General features: G+C 24.5%; 1 protein-coding gene and 1 long non-coding RNA gene across 4 annotated transcripts; one reads left to right on the top strand and one right to left on the bottom strand.

Moving 5' to 3' along the window:
• Window positions 1-1,906: 1,906 nt before the first annotated feature.
• Window positions 1,907-19,877, bottom strand: LOC126903554 (protein artichoke-like). 3 transcript variants are annotated; one of them, XM_050681758.1, is made up of 10 exons: window positions 19,453-19,877; window positions 12,267-12,360; window positions 11,652-12,127; window positions 7,985-8,153; window positions 6,166-6,299; window positions 5,624-5,885; window positions 4,464-4,694; window positions 4,153-4,371; window positions 3,888-4,086; window positions 1,907-2,581 (listed from the first exon to the last, which is right to left on the bottom strand). In XM_050681758.1, exons 3-10 carry the CDS (start codon window positions 12,014-12,016, stop codon window positions 2,415-2,417), a joined length of 1,746 nt encoding a protein of 581 aa, XP_050537715.1. In that variant the 5' UTR covers window positions 12,017-12,127; window positions 12,267-12,360; window positions 19,453-19,877; the 3' UTR covers window positions 1,907-2,414. The 3 variants fall into 3 exon arrangements, with proteins under 3 accessions (XP_050537715.1, XP_050537714.1, XP_050537716.1); XM_050681757.1 differs by having other exon boundaries at window positions 11,652-12,360; window positions 19,453-19,635; window positions 19,740-19,875; XM_050681759.1 differs by having other exon boundaries at window positions 11,652-12,357.
• LOC126903557 (uncharacterized) lies at window positions 12,630-14,465 on the top strand. The gene is made up of 2 exons (XR_007703525.1): window positions 12,630-12,787; window positions 14,170-14,465. It is a non-coding gene; the product is annotated as an uncharacterized LOC126903557 (long non-coding RNA).
• Window positions 19,878-20,284: the final 407 nt, after the last annotated feature.

The raw sequence follows: 20,284 nt of genomic DNA, 5'->3' as shown, positions 1-20,284 counted from the left end.
TAATTATTAAGTATTACATTTTAAATTTAATATATTAATTCATTATTAAATTTTGTGCTTTTAATAATTGAAAATTTTGTTATCTGTAATAAAAGTATTAATATATTTTATATGTATTGTGTTATATTTAATTTTATTAAGTCAATCCTAAAGAATTTATTTTATCTCGCATTATTTCGATATTTTTAAATAAACATCTCATAGACTTGAATTTAATCAAACAAAAATCTCGTAAGTTTGTACATTTGCTTTGTTTTTTTGCTTCTTAGGAAAACATTATAAGTGAGCTACAAATCCAACAATAATAATAAAAATATGAAGTTTAATAATGTATATTTTGGGTGTTAGGGCACTCTAAGTATATATTTTATTTTTTGGAGTTATTAGCAAGATTATTACGTTTTAAACACTGATTGGGTAAACACTAAAAATGTCAAAATTTACATGGGTCTTACGGAACGTTTTAAATTGTTTATTTATGTTTTAAGCAGAATTTTTTTAAAAACATGTTTCTCAACAATCCTTATTATTATTGCATATTATTTCCTGTAAATTCAGCAAATATTTTTTCATCAAAGGTAAAAATAAAAAAATGTTAGACAAATAAATTCTTAAATTATTTTTTTTTTTTAGTTTTATTCGAATATATTTACGAAATCTTAGTATTTTTACAGTTTAGTTGTATTTGTTTATAATACTTAGTGAGCTTTATAAATTTTAGGCAGTTCACTGGAATTAATATCATTGCACTATCACCACTACACTGCTGAATCAAACGTGCGTATGGCTATCTATAAATTTATTTTCATCACTATAATATACAAATACATGTATAGAGGTACAATTCTTCTGAACAGCCCGTAACATATTTTAAACATTTTTTGCTCTTTCAAAAAATGTTTATTTCAAATTTTTAGTGCAGGCATGGGAGGTATGTCTTTATTTTTCAATTTTCATAAAAATGTACATCACTAGTAAAGGGTATTGAACGATATTGTATTAAGCAGGCGACCACAGAAAGTGTACCTAGCAGACAGTGTTCTGTAGTGTTCTACTACTGTCTTTTATAAAAGCCACTCATAATATTACATTAACATAAATTTTGCAATTTAATATTTCAACTGCATAATTAAATGTTAAATTGTTTAAATTTATGTTTGCTTTAAGTTGTGTTAATTTATAATAAAATACTTGTATAAATAATTGTTATTGATTAATAGCAATAATAATAATAATTATTATTTCTAACTATATCCACTTCCACGTCTATGTTACATATTTTAAATATTATTTATTTTTTAAATTATACATAATAATGTATTTAGCTTTTAATTTATTATTTACCTATTGTAACAAAAACTGAACTTATTTGTTTAGTGTTAGAATTATTATTTATTATTTAATTGTCTGTTTTAGGGACAATAACGAGTTGAATGAGTCAAACATTAGTTGAAAGTTTATTGACTTCTAGTGTAGATTATAGAAAAAAGATTATAACTGAAGAAAGGTACACATTTGTTAACGGTAAACTAAAATTGGATAAGAAGACACGAAAGTCGTGATTAATTGTTATTTATATTAATTTATACGCGAGAAGCCATCATCATTAATATGGAATGACACAAAACAAAAACACTTAAATCATAATAATGTAAAAAAAATTAAAATAATAATAGCTATTATGTATAAAACAATTTTTTACGTATAATAAATTTGGTTCAACTTTATGTATAATTTGCATAAATTAATAACTGAACAATGTTATTTAATTACAGTTGGCACAAGCAAATATCATTTGACAATAAAAAATATACATTGAATAAGCTATACAAATGAACTTTCATTATTATTATAATTATAATTTTTATGTTTAGTAATAGAGGGTATACATTTGTGTGGAGACTAATTTACAATTCCAGTATAACAGTTTTGTATAATGTGCTGAACCAAAAAACAATTTGATTCTCATCTTCAACAATATTTTGATAGTAATGAAAGCAATACCATTGTAATGAAAATAATACACACAAATGCATACATTTCGTACTATTAATAGTAATTATTATAAATAAAATTACCTTATTATATCGTCGCGATACAATCTAGACTAGACCATTAAATTAAACATTACATTAATCATATCATTTATATTTAAGCTAACGTTAAAAGATTATAATTATGCGTATTTAGGTACAAGACAAATAGGCGATTTCAGAGTTAGGTCACAGCTTAAAGACTGACATGGTCCGGAAATACAACAACAAAAAACATTCATTATTAACAGGAAAGTAAAAACAAATAATAAATATAAAGAAATAATAAGTGGATGTCTATAAATAATAATTATAGTATTAACACGAAAATAATTATCTTTCAATTATCAACTGATCGCTTAATAATTAATAGGCGATGGATCAGGCAGCTATCACTGCGATGGCAGACGTGTCCATAGTAGTCAAGTTCGATTTAATATCATTAGTAACAAGTGCACATTGAGCGGTCCCACTCACTTCGGCATTGTGTTTCTGTTGCATTATTTTGGTTATAATTTTGGTGCTATCTTCGCACAAAACTGGATTTCCTAAAAATGTTAATCATCATTAAAGTAATTATTAACAAATAATACATTTTGATTTTAATACACAATATTTTTTATGTTAATATGAAAATATTAGTAATATCAATTTCCATAATCGTTAATATAGGAGCTTTAGAGCATTATTCGAAGTACACCAGCGATTTTATTTAATAGAAAAATAATTAGAACTAGTAATATTTAAAAATACGTTTCTAAAGTAAACAAATTAAATTTTAATAGAATTTACATCTTGGACTAATAATCAAATATTATTGTAAAAGTCTGACTAAAATAATATATTTGTAAAATGAAAATAACAAATGTACTGCAACATACAAGGTAGTTTTTAACTTTTCAACTTAACTGAATAGTTACAAATATAATTAACAAAATTAATTATAATTATAATTGTATATAAATTGAGTTAATACATTGTAATACTTATATTTTATAAATTTAAAATAGTAAAACATCTGTCGGCCAATTCCCTTTGTTGTCCTGGCTATATCCTTAATAAAAATTAAAAATAATAAGCTAGTTTTAACACCAATAATTAAGCTTTAAGTTTTGTTGCACGTGGAAAACTTAAACTGGTAAATGACGTAATGTTATTTATTTATTGTTCTGTACTCACCCTAATTAGTAAACGTATTCAAAGTACATATTATTAAAAAGTTACAGATTGTTTGTAAATTTAAATAGAATAATATTTGAGGAATCGGGCAATTCAGTTTACACGAAGTTTATCTAAAGATATAGTACATAAACGGCTTTGTACTATAATTATTTACTTCTTTAATATTTATCTACAATTTATCAATACATTTCGTAATCAAGTCATAAACATAATAAACATAAATTTTTACAATTCAATAAAATTAAATTTCTAATGAAAAAAAAAGTACCAGTAATTTTAGCTTTATCACGCTTAAATCGCACATTTTTTATTAAACTATGACTATATTACATGCAGAAAAAAAATACAATTTAGGCTAACATGAACAGTTTTTCTAAATAAAATTGTATTTATTAATTTATTAAAATATTATTAATATTAACCAAATTGTATTCATGTTTCTGAAGATTTCAAATTGAAAAAATAAGTTTTATGTTTAGAACGAATTTTATTTAGACACATTTTTTAAATACATTTAAAGGGGAGAAAAAATAAAAAAAGTACAGAATTTTTCTTATAAAAGCCATTAATCATAATTTTATTCTTCTACAACATTAAAACATAAAAAATAAAATCCTATAACACTTCTAATAATAATTTTTATTTTCAACTAATACTCATAGTTAATCATACCTTCTAAGTAGATTTGCATCGTGCTATTAACTCCATGCAGCTTACACTGTGTCATTTCTACCAATTCTTCTCTTAATGTAACAATATTGTTGTACTCGAGATCAGCATGACATAGAACTGGATATCCATGGAAATCGTTCGTTAGACTGCTTAAAGAATTATATGAAGCTATTAACGTCTCGAGAACTGGTAAATGAATCTGAAAATGAATCATGATTATTAATCTAATGAAAAATGCTTAAAAATCAAAATTATAAAATTAAACCTGAGAAGAATCTGGAAGAACATGTAAGAAATTATGTGATACGTCTAATACATCTAAATTTAATCCTGTTAAGTCATATGGCGATAATTCAATAAATTTATTATGACTTATATTTAGTCTTTTAAGGGTTGTAATTCCAATCAATGTACCTCCCAAGGAAATTAATTCGTTTTGATCTAATTTCAGGTGTTCAACGCCTGTCACAGGTTCACTCAATATCTACAATAAGTCAAAAATCAATGAAAAACATAATTACTAAAAAAAGTATATAAATACAAAGCTAAATACTTAATTACACATGCTGAGCTTACCTCTGTATGTCCACTGAGCTTGGAAATTTTATTATGCGACAAATCAACGATTTTTAGATCTTTGAGTCCTTTAATCTCAGCAAATGAAAACTCTGTCATATTATTATGCGACAAATTGAGTTCAGATAATATATTAAGGGGCAATAATGATTTATTCAACCTTCTAATACGGTTGTTACTAAGTTCGAGTGTAGCCATCTGACTGGCTTCTTGAAATTCATTAGAGTCCAACTGAAATTATTAGAGAAAATGTAATCAATTTTTTAAAAATCAATAATTCAGGGTAGCAAATCAAATTCAACTTTTACTCAAAAAAAAAGATAATTTCTCTAAGAATTCAGAACAATTTTTTAGTCAAAAATAGGAAAATATCTTTAAAATCGTTTATAAAGTATTATTGAACTAATGTAATTAGCAATTTCGAAAGAGAAAAAAATTGATAAAGTCATACTTTTTAAATGTGTTCATGAATATTAACTATCGTTAAATTTTTTAGTACAAGTTGAAACATGTTTAGAGGCGCCAATATTCATTGCTTTCCAGATAATACGCAGCTAGCAAAATATGTGACATTTTTTTAATCAAAGCGAGAAAAAGATCGTAGTAACAAGTATTTAGTATTTATTAACAATAAATCAACTGTCAAGGAAGTAATATTAAACTAATACATTTTTTTAAATTAAAATTTTAATCATAATGTGTAACTTTGAAAAAATGTTTTCATTTATTATTTAAAAAAATTATTACTTTTCGTTTTTAGAATATTTTTAACTATAGAAAAAGATAGTCCAAAAGTTATTTCATTTGTCAGAACTTAACTAACACTCTTAAAAAAAATGTCCGTATTTTTAAATACATGTACTTGGGGTCTTTATTGTATAAAATTTAAGAGAATATATGAATGAATAGTAATAAAAATGTTATATTTGTGGACGAATTTTGTATACATTAATTCAAAATTGTACTTGAAGTGTGCAAATATATAACTATATTAAAAATATACAGTGACGTATAGGAATTTTCCTACAGTGCACCTAATATGCATTTTTACCACAATATTATATAAAAAATAAATAGTTAGTATAAAGAACATTAAACAAATAATAGTACAGAAAACACATCAGAACTCTTATTAAAGTTAAATCGCACAAAAACTTTACCTCTTCAATTTTGTTCCCAGTCAAGTCTAACCACACAAGTTTTTTCGACCTAGATAGAGTGTTATTCAAAGTTGTCAGTTGATTGCCAGCACAATAAAAATATCTTAGTGCCTTCAAACTATTCATCTCAGGTGGTAAGTGATCCAACATATTATTTGACACAGTTAGCGATATAAGACTGTCGTTATCTTCAGGTAACTCCCCATCCAAAGATTTTATTCGGTTGTTTTCTAGCCATAACCATTCTAAATCTTTTTGATTTCTATATTAACATATTTGTTAATAAAACCATCTTATTTTATATATTTAATAAATTTTATTTTATATCTCTTAACTAATCAAAATACAAAATTTAAAATATAGAAATTGGACAATTTTTATTAATTAGCAGTCTTGGTAGTTAATAATAAAGTGGGCATAATTTACCCATACATTAAATGTATGGGTAACATTCAATAACATAATAAATGAATGCATTGTATTTGTCCTTTAGGTCTATTATGTGAAAATCAGAATTTAGCTGAAAATTATTAGTGCATTACCTGAGATTTCCATTTAATTCTGTTAAATTGTTGGCTCCAAGCTGTACTTTTCTCAAAGTCTTCGGAAATGATCCGTTTGTGATATCAGTCAAATTATTCGTAGCCATTACGAACGTACTCATAAGAGACAGACTCTATAAACATACAACTTTCTATAAATTTAAGTAAATACATAAATCCATTATATATATATATGAGTTTAATTGGAATGTATATTTTTTATTATAAAATACAAATTGAAAAACAAAAACTCATCGAAGTTATATTCATAAAATTAAGACATTATTCAAAATTGTTAATAGACCTATTTTGAAATAAAAATCCGTGAAAAATTTCACGGAGTAAAAATTTTAATTTCAATAATTTAATCTTTGTGTCGTAAACATAAATGTAAATAGAGGGGTGCTTTGACTACTTAATACCTCTGAGATAACATTAAAACCACCAACTAGATTTCACTATTGTTATTATATAAATAATTACTGTTTTTTTTTCTTATTTTTTAATATTGTGAATGTACAATGTCATGTATATTTTACTTAAAATATAACAATATGTTTTTGTTTCAAAATTATTATTAAAATATATAGTTATAAGAAAAAATATATATTTATGACAATATAATTGTTTATTTGTAAATAGATAAAAAGTGGGGTACGCTATTTTGAGTGAAACGAGAAAAAATATCTTTAGTCTTTGCTACTTAAGCACTCCAAATTAAAAACACTATCTGCGCCTATAGAACAAATTTTGACCAATTATTTCCGTAGTAATTGTTATTTTAAAATATAAAGTTGTAGTGAAGAAGAGGATGTGGCATTTTATTATTTTACATTACTCTGTCGCACTCTTCCTCTACTCCATTTTTAAAAATGTTAATAACTTCCCAAATAACGAACCATGAGTTGTTATCATCCAGAAATTTTCTTAACTAAATCAACTTTTAATTTATAAGCTAGTTAAGTATGTATGTTGCCATTAAAACAAATAAATTTTAAACTAAAATTATATTAAAAACAATCATTTAAAACTAAAAATATTTAACTCAAAAAGCCTCATAATTACTAAAAAAAATCAAGTATACATTATTTTGGGAACAATGTTACCATTATCAACGATAGACGCATGTTATTTAGCCTTAAATTAATATTTTTAATATAATTTTAATTTTAAATAATATTAGCCAAAAGTAATAAATTTTTAATATGAAAAGATAAAGTTAATACCCTCATAAAATACGAATATAAAATTACTTAATAATTAATAAATCGAGAACACTATAAAACTAATATATACCAAAATAATTTTTTTAACATAGTTATTACTTCAAATGAAATCAGGTAGCTAATGTTAAAAGAATTATCCTGTACATGCTTTTAATAGTTATTCAAATGAATAAAATTTCAGTAGTTTTTCAACGTCTGAAGCTTATAATAAACAAACAAGATATTTTATATGCTCATTTTCACAACGTTCAAATGACCCGACCAATGTTATGTAACATGAAATTAAGCGTTTATGGATGTCACTGAAAAATTAGATACATTTATATTTTTGTAAAAATAACGACTATTATCTTTTAAATTTTACAATATTAATTTATGTTTTAGTAAGTTTTTTCTTTAAAATACAGCTGCAAAATATACTGGTATATATATATATATATATCGTATATAGCTTATACGTAGCAAAGATAAACCATAAATCACTATTTACAATTTTTATTTTATTCTTCCTAAACTTTCACTCTTTGTGAGAAGAAGTTTAAAAATCATAAATTTCGATATGCGGCCTCAATTGTATTTTGAAAAATATTTACTTGGAAGTCTCCCGATGCAACACTGTGAATCGAATTTCTAGCTAAATTCAACACCTCAATACTAGGCATGTGCTTAAAAATTTGAGTTGGAACTTCAGTCAGTCGGTTATCAGATAAATATAATATTCTTATTTTGTTCATGCCAATAAATGCGTCGTCTGGTAGTGAGCTAAAAATTATAAAAAAATTAAAAAAATTTTTTAAATTCTCGTGTTTAGTTTTATTATTCTCAAACAAAATTTTCAATTTCTTTACAACATTGTACGTAATAGATTTCATTGAAATCTTAATAGCTATTAATAGTAGTAGAATTTTCTAAATCAGACATATTTTAAAATTTAGTATGTCTAATAATAATACTATTTCACAAAAAATAGGAAATTAGTCATAAAAATATTATATCACTATGAACTCTAGAGATATAAATTGAGAAAGCCTTTAGATACATTAAAAATATATAATTAAAACTCATAGTGTTACTTATGCACAAGTATCACGGTATAATTTAAGTAAAAGATAGTTAAATTTTATAATGTCCTGTTTATATGTGCATTTTTTATGCATTATTAATTATGCTTAATTTTTTATTTTATTAGTTAAATAATTAAAATAGGTATATCATTTAATATTTAAGAAATATCTTAGATTGTAGATAGTAATACACAATCATAGGTTGTAGAAAACTTATTTTTAAATACAAATGAAATAAATAGAATGGTTCATAATTATTTTCATAAATGCCTTAATACACATCCACACATATAATACTTTTTTTATTCTGAAGGGCAATGTGAACACGTCGTTTATTATTATGTTCGATTAGACTTTAGACTAAATTGCTATCAAGAAAAAAAAGAAAGATTGAATACTACATTCGCTGAATAATTAATAAATTAAAACAAATATTACTAGTACATAGTTGAATTATAGTAAATTTTGACTGAAATTAGTAGTAGTATATTATAAATTAATGACTTATTGATAAGAATGTGAAAATCATTCTAATTAACATAATTTTGTTATTTTAGTAGTCAATTTTTTACATCAGCTAATTTCATTGGAGTAAATTTAAAATTTCAGTAAATATATACGACAATGTAGTCAACACAAATAATCACACTCTAAGGAGGATGGTATCACGTTTTGACCTATGGTAGTCACGAGATCATTTTTATAGGCAAATTTTAATTAAAAGCTAGGATTTACTTCATTTTTCTTTTAACATATGTTATAATAACTGAACTTTAATCATAAAAGAAAAACGAATAATATCAGTTAAAAAATGTATACAAATAACAACAATCGTAAAAATTGAATTAAAATTGTATTGCTTGTGTATATTACCCCCTTAAATTTATTACTTACTCAATTATATTACCTATGTTTTGTAAAAACTAACAAAATTTTAAGATAAAAGCTAACTTTTACAAGACTGGCTTGGCATTAATAATATCTAGTAAAAATTGTTCACCCTTGTCATCTTTTTGATAATTTAACTGAATCATGATCTAATAATTTTCTTTAATAAGCTATTTTTAAATGCATTTAATATTAAAATATATTGTTGACAATTTTAGTTTCGATGCGAAGCGGAGAAGGTATTAATTTTACTATGATGTGTTTTTTTTTATGTCTGTTGCTACTTTTTCTCAGCTCTCACTGGACCGATTTCTTTCAAAAATACGTCAAAAGATCACAAATCGTATCTAGTTGAAGACATTACCCTTAAAAATTGAAAAAAATTCCCTCGTTCCCCGCAAATGGGGGAAATATCCAAAAAAATTACAAATTTAAAAATCGCTAATTTTCGAAATTTTTTCACTTTTTTTTCTTAAAACTTCCATAACTTTTTGAAAAATCAACAAATCAACATAATTTTTTTTTATACTAAAACCTTAGATATTTACCTTTCATTTGATATCATTTTTTTGAAAATCTATCACTTAACCTGCTCATTGGGGGGGATTTAAAATGGCAACTTTTTTACAAAAATTAACTTTTTCAACTTAATTTTTGAAAATGTTCCGGAAATACTGCGTCCTTCAAACATATGTCAAATAAAAGCTTTTTTTATATACTATAAAATGAAAAAAAAATTTGTCCCGACACTTTTTCTTCTACATTTAAACGGCTTCCGTAGTTAAAAAAAACACTGTTTTTGTGTTAAATTTTCGATTTTCGATTTTAAATTTTCAACTTAAAAATGCTATAACTTTTTGAAAAATGTATATATCAGCACAAATTTTTTTTTTCTAAATACATTATAAGTACATCTTTTATTTGACATACTTTTTATTAAAATTGGACAATTTTCCCTTATATAGGGGGCGTTCAAAACTTAAAATATTGTAAAAAACATAGATCTTTTTCAACTGAACTTTTGAAAATGTTCCGGAAATACTGCGTCCTTTAAACATATATCAAATTAAAGCTTATTTCATGTACTATAAAATAAAAAAAAAAAATTTGTCCCGACGACCTATCTTCTATGCGCAAAAGGCTACCGTATTCAAAAATATGCTATTTTAACAAATTTTTTTTTTATAAATTAAACACTATCTACAGATTTGCATCGAAACGTTTTTTATGATAGTGATTTTAATCACTGTCAGATATCATCAATACTGGACCCAACTATGCCACGACCCCACTGTGCCGCCACCCCACTGTGCTGGGTTTTTTTATTATTTTAATTATACTTTTGTTGAAAAAAAAATTTACATAGCACACTTTTTCTATCAAAGAAGAAAATGTTCATGAATTTAATTCTACAAATATTTTTTTTAAATATGCCATTCACTTGAATACTTTAAAAACATTATCAGAATTCATGTTCAAAGAATTAAAATGAACTATTAACATATTAAAGTTCAGATGAAGCCTGCAGGTAAATTGTTCGTTTATGATACATGACGCCCTAAAATAATAAAGAAAAAAAAATTTTTTTGTGATAAATTATGGGTTGTTTACATTATATTTTATAAAAACTTTTTTACTAGTTTTTATTTGTAATTATGTAATTAATTAATGTATATTAATAAAAATATTAATAACAATTACAAAAATAAGGGTTTTCTAAATACTACTATTACAAGACCTTGATTGTTGATAAAGAGTTAAAAATATTTATGATTAAATGTCTTGATTTGTTTATATGCTGAAACGCCATAGTTTTTAATAGAATACTTTGTAATTTAAGCAATCATAAACATTTTGTTCATAAGCGTAGAAATTATAATCATAGTATTTTATAAATTTGGTAACATGAGTTTAATTCATTAATAAATCATATTTTAGAAAATACTATAGGTAAATTTAAAAAAAAGTTTAAAGGCTTCACTTTTTTCAATAAAACCAAGATACACCTTCAATAAGGTAAGAATTTTTACTTCGTGGAAATTTAATGTATACTAATATTTTGAACATCTTCTTTATGGCATTTGATGTAGCTAATTATTTTAATAAATATTATTAAAATATTTAAATTGTTTTATTGCAATAAAACTAACCTAACATGAGTTTAAAATAATATTGAATTTTAAATGGTTTAATCAAAAGTTATCGACTGATAACTGTTTAATTTAACGCGACCATACTTTTTAAATCAATAAAACTTAATCTCTTAAAGATGTTCTACAAATTAATGTTATAACTAGCCATTTCTCACCTGAGATTATTATTATTAAGCTTGAGGTCCACAATAGGTATGCCAAGTTCATTGAACTTCCTGTTATGGAGGTCATGTAGTTCCGAGTACTCAATGCTAAGCACATAGTCGAACAAAGCATCGAACTTATTCTGCAGGGCTTCGATGACGCTCTCAAAGGACTCCATTTTCTGACATACTACTAGAATTCGAGGCTTGACCATCAAACTATTATAGCTACACGTGCACGGTGTTATACTTCGTCGTACTGAACATTGTATTATCGTGTCATCGATTGAAAAGGGACCACAAATACTTCCCACAATTAGTGATATAAAGACTATCAAGTTTGTATTTATCCAATTCATATTGACAACACAGTCCATTAGCTACTTCACCAAAAGTTTAACTGGTAGTAACACCGGTTAATTATAATTATAGTTGCTTCTAATCCTTTGAAGTTAGCCAGGCTTACTCTTCGTTCACTATACAGTTTACTAAATACAGTAAATATTAAGTATATTACTTAATATTTAATATGTATGTGTATTTATATTAATATAAATACAGTAAGAAAATATTTAAAAAATTGAAAAAAAAAAAAAACTGCGAATAATAAATAGAAAAAGAGGCTACACTCAGTTTGTGAATTATTGCTACTGTTACTGCTTCACCAACGATGCTGCTGCTGTTGCTGATGGTGACGTCTCAGTTATACACCACATCCCTGCTGCAACACACATGAAATCAGTTCATTTCATTAATTAATACAGAAAAATCAGCATTCTTTATTTTATTATTTATTTATATTGATCAATTTGACACCGATGACGGCGCCGGTCGGGTCAAATAAACGGTCACTCCTCTAAGCTGGCCTCACTGCAGATCATTATTCACACTTAGAAACATAATTTATTCCCACTTCTTTACTATTCTCTCTTACTATTGGTCTCAAAAAATTGAACTTGACCAGCAATGTATTAATAAGAGAAAAAACTGTATAGCCTTTCAGTACTCTTATTTTTAGGTCTTTAAAAGGACATTATGTACCGTTTATTAAGAGATAAAGTAATGTATAATTATAAAACTCAACCCTAAAATTTGTAAAGATGATTCGTATTCAACAAATTTTTCTTCGTCTCGTGACAAATAAACATGTAAGTTACTTAATTTGTGTAAAGCATTCATGACATACTGTTTAAATCTCATTTAAGTTATATTTCATTATAGACAAACAAAAATTTAATTTTAAAAATATATTCCATAAAATTATAAATTTGTTTATTGAGAGAATTTTCAATACTAACTTATTAACTGAACTAACTTTTAACTTGTTAAAACTAACTCAACACGTATTATACCTTTTTTTTTATTAATTAATTTAACATGAGCTACTTGGCTCTTAGTTATAATATAAATTTATCACTTTTTATAAACAGCAATATTAAAAAACTGAATTCTTCTGATATCGATGTAAATAATACTAATGTATATAAATCACCTTTAATGAATACTTATCAAAATCATGATAACATTTTTTTTTAAATAAGCAATTATTTACATTAATGAAAAAGAGTATCAATGAAACTTCAAAACACTCAATATTTCGTGGTGTTTTGTCAATCTTGTTTAGTGAAAAAGAAATATTATGTTGCTACAACGGTCGTTGATGTTGCGTAAAGGTCATACTACTTCAGGAATTTAATGTTCATACGATGAAAAAATAATTAAAACAAATTCAGAGTTTTTAAATCGTTCATCTTGACCTATTACACGTATGATTATCAACAATACAAGAATTATAATGTATCATTTAAATGTCCGCACGTCTATTGTAAACACAGCTTAACAGAAATGAATCTGAGGCTCGTTATGGGAAAGCCAAATTGATAAAATGAATTATTATATTGTTCAATATTCCAATTAAGAAAATATTTACAAAAATAATTGCAGTACAAATTTTTTATCATAAAATTATTGTCAAACAGAACAGAACAAAACAAAATAACAATAGATAAGGTACTAACAAAGAGGACCTTAGTGTAATTAATAACCCTATTTTTGATAATAACTTTAAGTAGTATTTATTTACACTTAAAAATGTCTATATTTTAAAACATACATTTTTTCTAAACATAAACAGTTTGTACTGAAGTTCATAATAAGCCTAATCATAGATTAAATTCTTATCAACATATTTCCAATTAAAAATTATGTACATTTTGATTTATTCAAAATACTACCCCTCATTTTTTTGTTACATTATGATTTATTCCGTAGGTCATGAATGATAATCTATTTTGCATACCCCTCCGTCTTTAACTAAATATTATATTAACTCAAAAAGTAATAATATAAAATTGGTAATTCTGTTTGAATTTTGATAATTTTTTATAAAATATATATTATTTGATATTAGGGCAAAAACAGTTCATGATAATCTTGTTAATATATTATGAATTAATATATTTTTGAAATATAAATTTCAAATGAGACGAAAATTGATTTTTATTAATACAAAATTCTAATCATTGAACAGGTTTTTTATTATAACATTGTTGTTATTCCTATTTTCAACAAGACACGAACAAAGTAATGTATGAGAAGAATTAGAGAAAGAAAGTTCAGAATTAGTAGATACACAGCAACAACTGATTACAACTCAATCTGAAAATAAAATGAAATTATTGAGTCCAAAAAAAATAGGATCCTTATTAGATGACAGTGATAAAGATGATGATGCTTTATTTCTGAGTTTAAATTTTATTTTTGAAAAGAATAAAAATTATTTTCAGTTAAGATAAAACAATAAAAAAATATAAACAGTACATATAATCTTTTTTATAATTATTATTTAAAACCAAAACACAGACTATAATACTATTATTCAATAAAGAACAATTTCATCCATTTAATATAACCAATACATAATGATAAAGCTTTGTAACAAAAAAAAACTTATGCCTTCAATATTAAAAGTAATTTGAAAATATTTGATTATCGTTATGAAATATAGCTATTATCTATATTTTTTTATATTAATATCATCATGTGATTTGGTTTGTATACCATAGTCAAATTTTTACATTAGTAAATTAACGGTATTCTTGAAAAAGAAAAACACTGAAACATTTAAATAATATAATTTTTTTTTCGATATCGATTTATTTTTTCATATGATATTGATATATTGCAATATTGGAAACATTTTTTTTTTTTTTTAATATTGCCATATAATATCCCTGAAAATCATATCGATGTCCAAAAATATATCCATAAACCCTAATAAAAATAACAAAACTATAAGAGGATTATAATTTTTATAAAAGTTTTTCAAGTTTGTTCTGTCCTAAAATATATTTTATATTATAATATAAATAATTATATTATGATTTTAGTGAAACTCTTTAAGCCATGTCTTCCCTAAATTACTTTTATGACTATAGTTTAATTTTTTAACTATTTAACTTATTATTTTTGTAAAAATATTGTAAGTTCACTAGAATAATGATTAAAAATTAAAAAATTTCATTTAAATATAAATTTAAACTTAAAATTTCACTTTAAACTCTATAAAACTTTAGATATTAATCGCTGTTTATAGATTCACTGATAAGTAAATCATTTTTTCTAACTCTTTTGATTCAAAAATTATGATTGATTAATAATTAATCTAAAAGCCATTAAATAGATTAAAATCAATCATGTTTCAAATTATTTAGTTCGTCAAACGTGTGAACACATAAGCATGAATAGTTTAAGCCCCTACCCCAAATTCGAGTAAACTTTACTTCTTAACCAGGTTAAATGAATATCCTGATTAATGAAAGTAACGAGGCAATGTAAAGCTAAAACTCGTTTAATAGTTTAATTACATGCCCATATAATTAACCCTACAATTGTACAGCCTATATTATTATTATTATAATACTTTTCTTGTTTATTGGGGTTGCTTATCGTTTTATATTGATTTGGAGAGTCCAACATGCAATACGTATTTAATTATTGCATATCTTTCATTTTAGTGAAGGTTTGTGCAATGGACATAGCACATAAAAACTTTTTTAGTAAACCTTAAAAAAATATCAAAAGCACATAATTATTTTTGTTGTGACACATTTTCAAAATTTGAATTAAAAAAATTCTTGGTTTAGAATTCAAGAACACATAATGTTTAAGAAGTGTAGATAAATAAAGATACCTTAGTTTTGATGTTAAATATGACGATAAGACTATCATAGTTAATTCCAAATGGTAGGGTAACTTATATGTAATACTATAACCATACACACGATGTAAAGATGTATCATAGATCTAATATATTACAAGAATTTATACAAAATACTGCAATTAATATTTGACTGGAATATGTAGACAAGATTATTAATTAATATAAATCTGATTTTTGTTTAATAATTCTAAAACATTATTATTATTTTAAATATTTTAATTATTTTACAACAAAGTATAAGTAATTTATACTTTATTGTAAAACAAAGTTTCATTCTGAAATTAAATTTAACATTTCATAACGGATCAACAAAAATAAATTGAACTGTTTATCAATGATTCCGTTTAAAAACATTTAGCGATTAATAATTTTAATTCATTTAAGTTGATAGAATTACATTGATGAACTATATACCTTATTATCATGGATAATCAATACTTATCTCTAATCTGAACTAAAAATATGTGTTAAAATTAATGCAAATTCGCTTAAATCAAATCATAAGGTTAATACATTTTTTCTGTTTATTTAGCTTAATCGTCGCGAGTATGAAATATTAACAAAATCTTTAAAATTAACCTTACCATGGTCGTAGCATGAAAAATATGTGATGGAAACTATAGTCCTATACTCTAATGCTTAGATTTTATGGGGAAATTTTACTTTAACTACATTGCTTTGTTTCTTCCCTCTCAAAAAATAAAAATAATTTATTTGTGCAGATTACGAATGTCCTTATGAGTACTTAAAGCCACATAAACCATACTAATAAACCCTAATTTATTACCCAAAAACTAAATTAATGTTTAGTTTTTATGTTGTTTTACCCTTTAATTGAAATGTTAAAGTACGTGGCTTTCTTTATTTTAGTTATTCACTAAAATTACATTGCAAAATACAAAATCATATAAATTTTTGAGTTTTAATACAAAATTATTTACCATAAAAATTTTCTTTTATATAAATTCATAAAAGTTTATAGGAGTTATATTTTTCTATAAAATAATAAATACCTATTTTATATTGAAAAATATCAACATATAACATAATAAATTAATGTATCATTATAAATTAAATATCAAACTGTCGACTACTTTTTAGTACTTCAAAATATTACAACAAAATTGATTTAAATTTTCATAAGACTTTAAATGTTCAATATTGTACTTAAAATAATGATCATTTATATAATAAATAAGAATATTAGAATTATAGATTATTAGAATAATAATAATTATTATTATTATTATTATTAATTATTAGAACTATAATTCTTGAATTCTTCCTTAAGATTGTACTGTCAGTAAGGCAAATTGCTCCATTTAAATATATTCAAGAATAATACGACGATTTAATCATGCAATTAACAGTATGAAATATGATGTTTTCTAATGTTCTGTAGAAATATTAATAAAAAAATTATATATTACTCGTTTATCAATTTACCTACCTACTTGTTTGTGTAAAATATACTGAGCAGTGTGGCGTTAGGATATTACATTTAATGACTACTTCAATGTTGTTATAGATAAATGGTAACCCCGAACATAACCATTTAAATAATAAGCAAACTGTAATAATATTTGAAAAAAAAACAAACAATTAGATGAATTCCAAATTAATGTATCACTAGTCAGAAGAATAATTTAATTAAAGTTTCTTGTTTAACAATTTCCTTAAATAATAAGTGTTTTCCATGACGTGGTAATAAATCTGTCAACTATTTTAATGATCTATAAAATCTTTTAAAGGTCGATTCATGACTATCAAGGTAAATGATATGAAATAGCACCTAAGCTTTTAACTTTTGAATTCATAATAAATTAAGAATATTAGTTTATATAATATAAAGATGTTCATTTTTTACTGGAAATTAACATAAAAAATATGAATGTATACGATTCTATATAAAAAAGAAATACTAATCAGTGGCATTTTCAGGGTTTTGTCTTAGGGTAAACATAAAACATTTTTTTACTATTACCTCAAAAATACATCTATTTTCATTATGGGTGTTCTGCTCTTATTATGAAAATTTAACAATTTTGATGATAATTTTAAGCAATCAACAGAGTTCCAAAGTACAATAATGTTTTTATTATCTAAACATCCAATTTCAATACATGCGTTCAAATGGAATTCAATTATTTGTTTTTAATTCTAAAAATCTATAATATTAAAAAAAATTACAAATTGTTACAATTATGAGTCTTATACAGTTCTACCATGTTTTTTTTTAACCATTTTAGGTAACATACATATGTAATAAAATCAATTACAATTAATTTTATTAATATCCTCATTTAATATATTTTTTAACAATATTCCTTTCTCTTGGAAAAGTGATTGAATTGTTTCAATGATTGAAAAAAAATGTGTCACATAAGAAATGGAAATTTCATTTGTAGATCTAGATGAAAATTGTAGTAGAGATCATTATAATAGATAATAACATTTTGTTTATAAAGCTACATAATATTAAATCATAATTTACCCTTTAAAATAATTTTTATAGATCATTGTCCGGATAATATTAAGAATTATACTTTATACTTAATACGTAGTGTTCACGAATTAACGTATTAAAATTTAATAACTCTTATATTTTAACAATGATAGAAAACACTTAGTGAAAATGTCTGTATAGAGCCATTCATTTTAAGTCACCAAATTGTATCCATAAATTATAATTCACAGTTAAAACTTTTAAAAATAAGCTGTATATGTCAAGTATACTTATTACCCACCCACTGAAAAAATTAAATATACTATGAAATTAAACGATTTTTCAAAGCTATAGGGTTTCGTATTAAGTTTTAGTGAATTTTAAACTTTAAAGTTTGTTAATAAACAAGAGAGTCCCTATAATGACAATAATTATAGTGACGTAAAAAAAGAACACTATCTTGATAACAATTTTGGTCTTTGAATGATCATTTGATATTCTTTATCTCTATTTTTATAAAACCATAACAATAATATCAAATGGCAGTTTTATTTAATAAAAATGCACTGGAATTCTAAGGTACCTAATGTTGGCTTAGGTAACTGCTAGATTCAGAACAGAACAAATAGCATTTTCATACATTATTAAACCTAAATGACCATTTAATATACAACAGGACTGTTGTAATTTGTATTAAATCGTTTAAACATTATTAATTTTTCTTGATAAAAGCCGTAATTTGATCACGTGCAAAAATCTTATAAAGTTTTCCTATAAATTAAACGTTTATCAATATTGAGTCGCGACTAACATTTGTTGGTTTAACAGAATAAACATTGTAATAATATGTTTAAACATAAGCGGTAGGAGATGAAAAGTAATGTAAAACACTTCAATTCACATCACTCTACAAAGCTAATTAAAAACAACACTGACCGTTGTTTTAAGCTCAATATCCATATTGTTATTGTTATTATTCATACGGCTACAAAGGTTATTTTTTATAAGAAAATATGAATGCTCACACACACACACACACACGTGTCGCATACTTAAATAATTATAACAATCATCACGTACAAAAAATATAAACGAAATATTATGTCATTATGTAAAATTAAATTTGCTCTACAGTCAAAACTTACTGGACGTCATTCGATGACGGTTGGGATGATGACGTACGACCAAAGCAAAAATCCTTACTCTAAACGATCCCGTTTCCCCTTGTCTTGTACAGCAACGACTCTTTCGATTGTTAAACCAAAATAGTATTCCAGTAGATTTTCTATGTAATAGAGAACTCCGACACCAAACAAAAGCAATAACAGCTATAACCACAAAACAGTTAATTATGCGCAAATTATATTACAGTAATTATACGCAAAAAATTTAAATAAATAATTATGAATCGACAACGGTAAACTATACGCACTGTCTAAATATTATAAAAAATAATCAAGCGAACTTTTAAATTCTTGTTATTCTAATATAATACTATAACGTCAAACGCGCGCACAACAAATGATATGAAACGACTGGCCGCGCGGAACCAAAGGAAGCGATTACTGAAACGAGAATAAAACGCTTTACACTAAAACGACGCAGCCCTATCAGACAAATAAGAAAAAGAGAGAGAACTATACGCGATTATTATGTACAGGATGATCAAATGCGTTTACTCCTATTAACAATCACACTCCTAGAGCTTTCCGACATCAATTGATTTCAGAAATTATTCCGAAAATTCTAGAAAAGAAAAATCGTTGATCGCGTATAATTTAATTTTAGTTACAAATATAATCAATCAAAACCATATCTAACGAGAGTCCAAGGAGTCCGAGTACCACAACGGATTTTTTTTCAAAATATACATGTATTTATAAATGTACAAAGTTATTCAGACCTAACTGACAAAACCATATACTTTTCTTTCAGTAAATTGTCAATTAGCCCTGAGACACTTTGTAATATGTTCAA

The sequence above is a fragment of the Daktulosphaira vitifoliae genome, unplaced genomic scaffold, assembly GCF_025091365.1.
Source record: "Daktulosphaira vitifoliae isolate Bord-2020 unplaced genomic scaffold, ASM2509136v1 Scaffold_4, whole genome shotgun sequence".
NCBI lineage: Eukaryota > Metazoa > Arthropoda > Insecta > Hemiptera > Phylloxeridae > Daktulosphaira > Daktulosphaira vitifoliae.
Note: the sequence above shows the minus strand (reverse complement) of the source record. Positions and strands in the feature narration are given on the sequence as shown.

What these genes read in the sequence shown, in the direction of transcription:
- LOC126903554 (XM_050681758.1), bottom strand. Translation starts at nt 12,016, where the DNA reads ATGGACTGTGTTGTCAATATGAATTGGATAAATACAAACTTGATAGTC. An exon ending in TTGCATCGGGAGACTTCCAA is followed by an intron (nt 6,300 to 7,984) that starts GTAAATATTTTT and finishes GTATGTTTATAG; the next exon opens with AGTCTGTCTCTTATGAGTAC. An exon ending in GATGCAAATCTACTTAGAAG is followed by an intron (nt 2,582 to 3,887) that starts GTATGATTAACT and finishes TAACATTTTTAG; the next exon opens with GAAATCCAGTTTTGTGCGAA.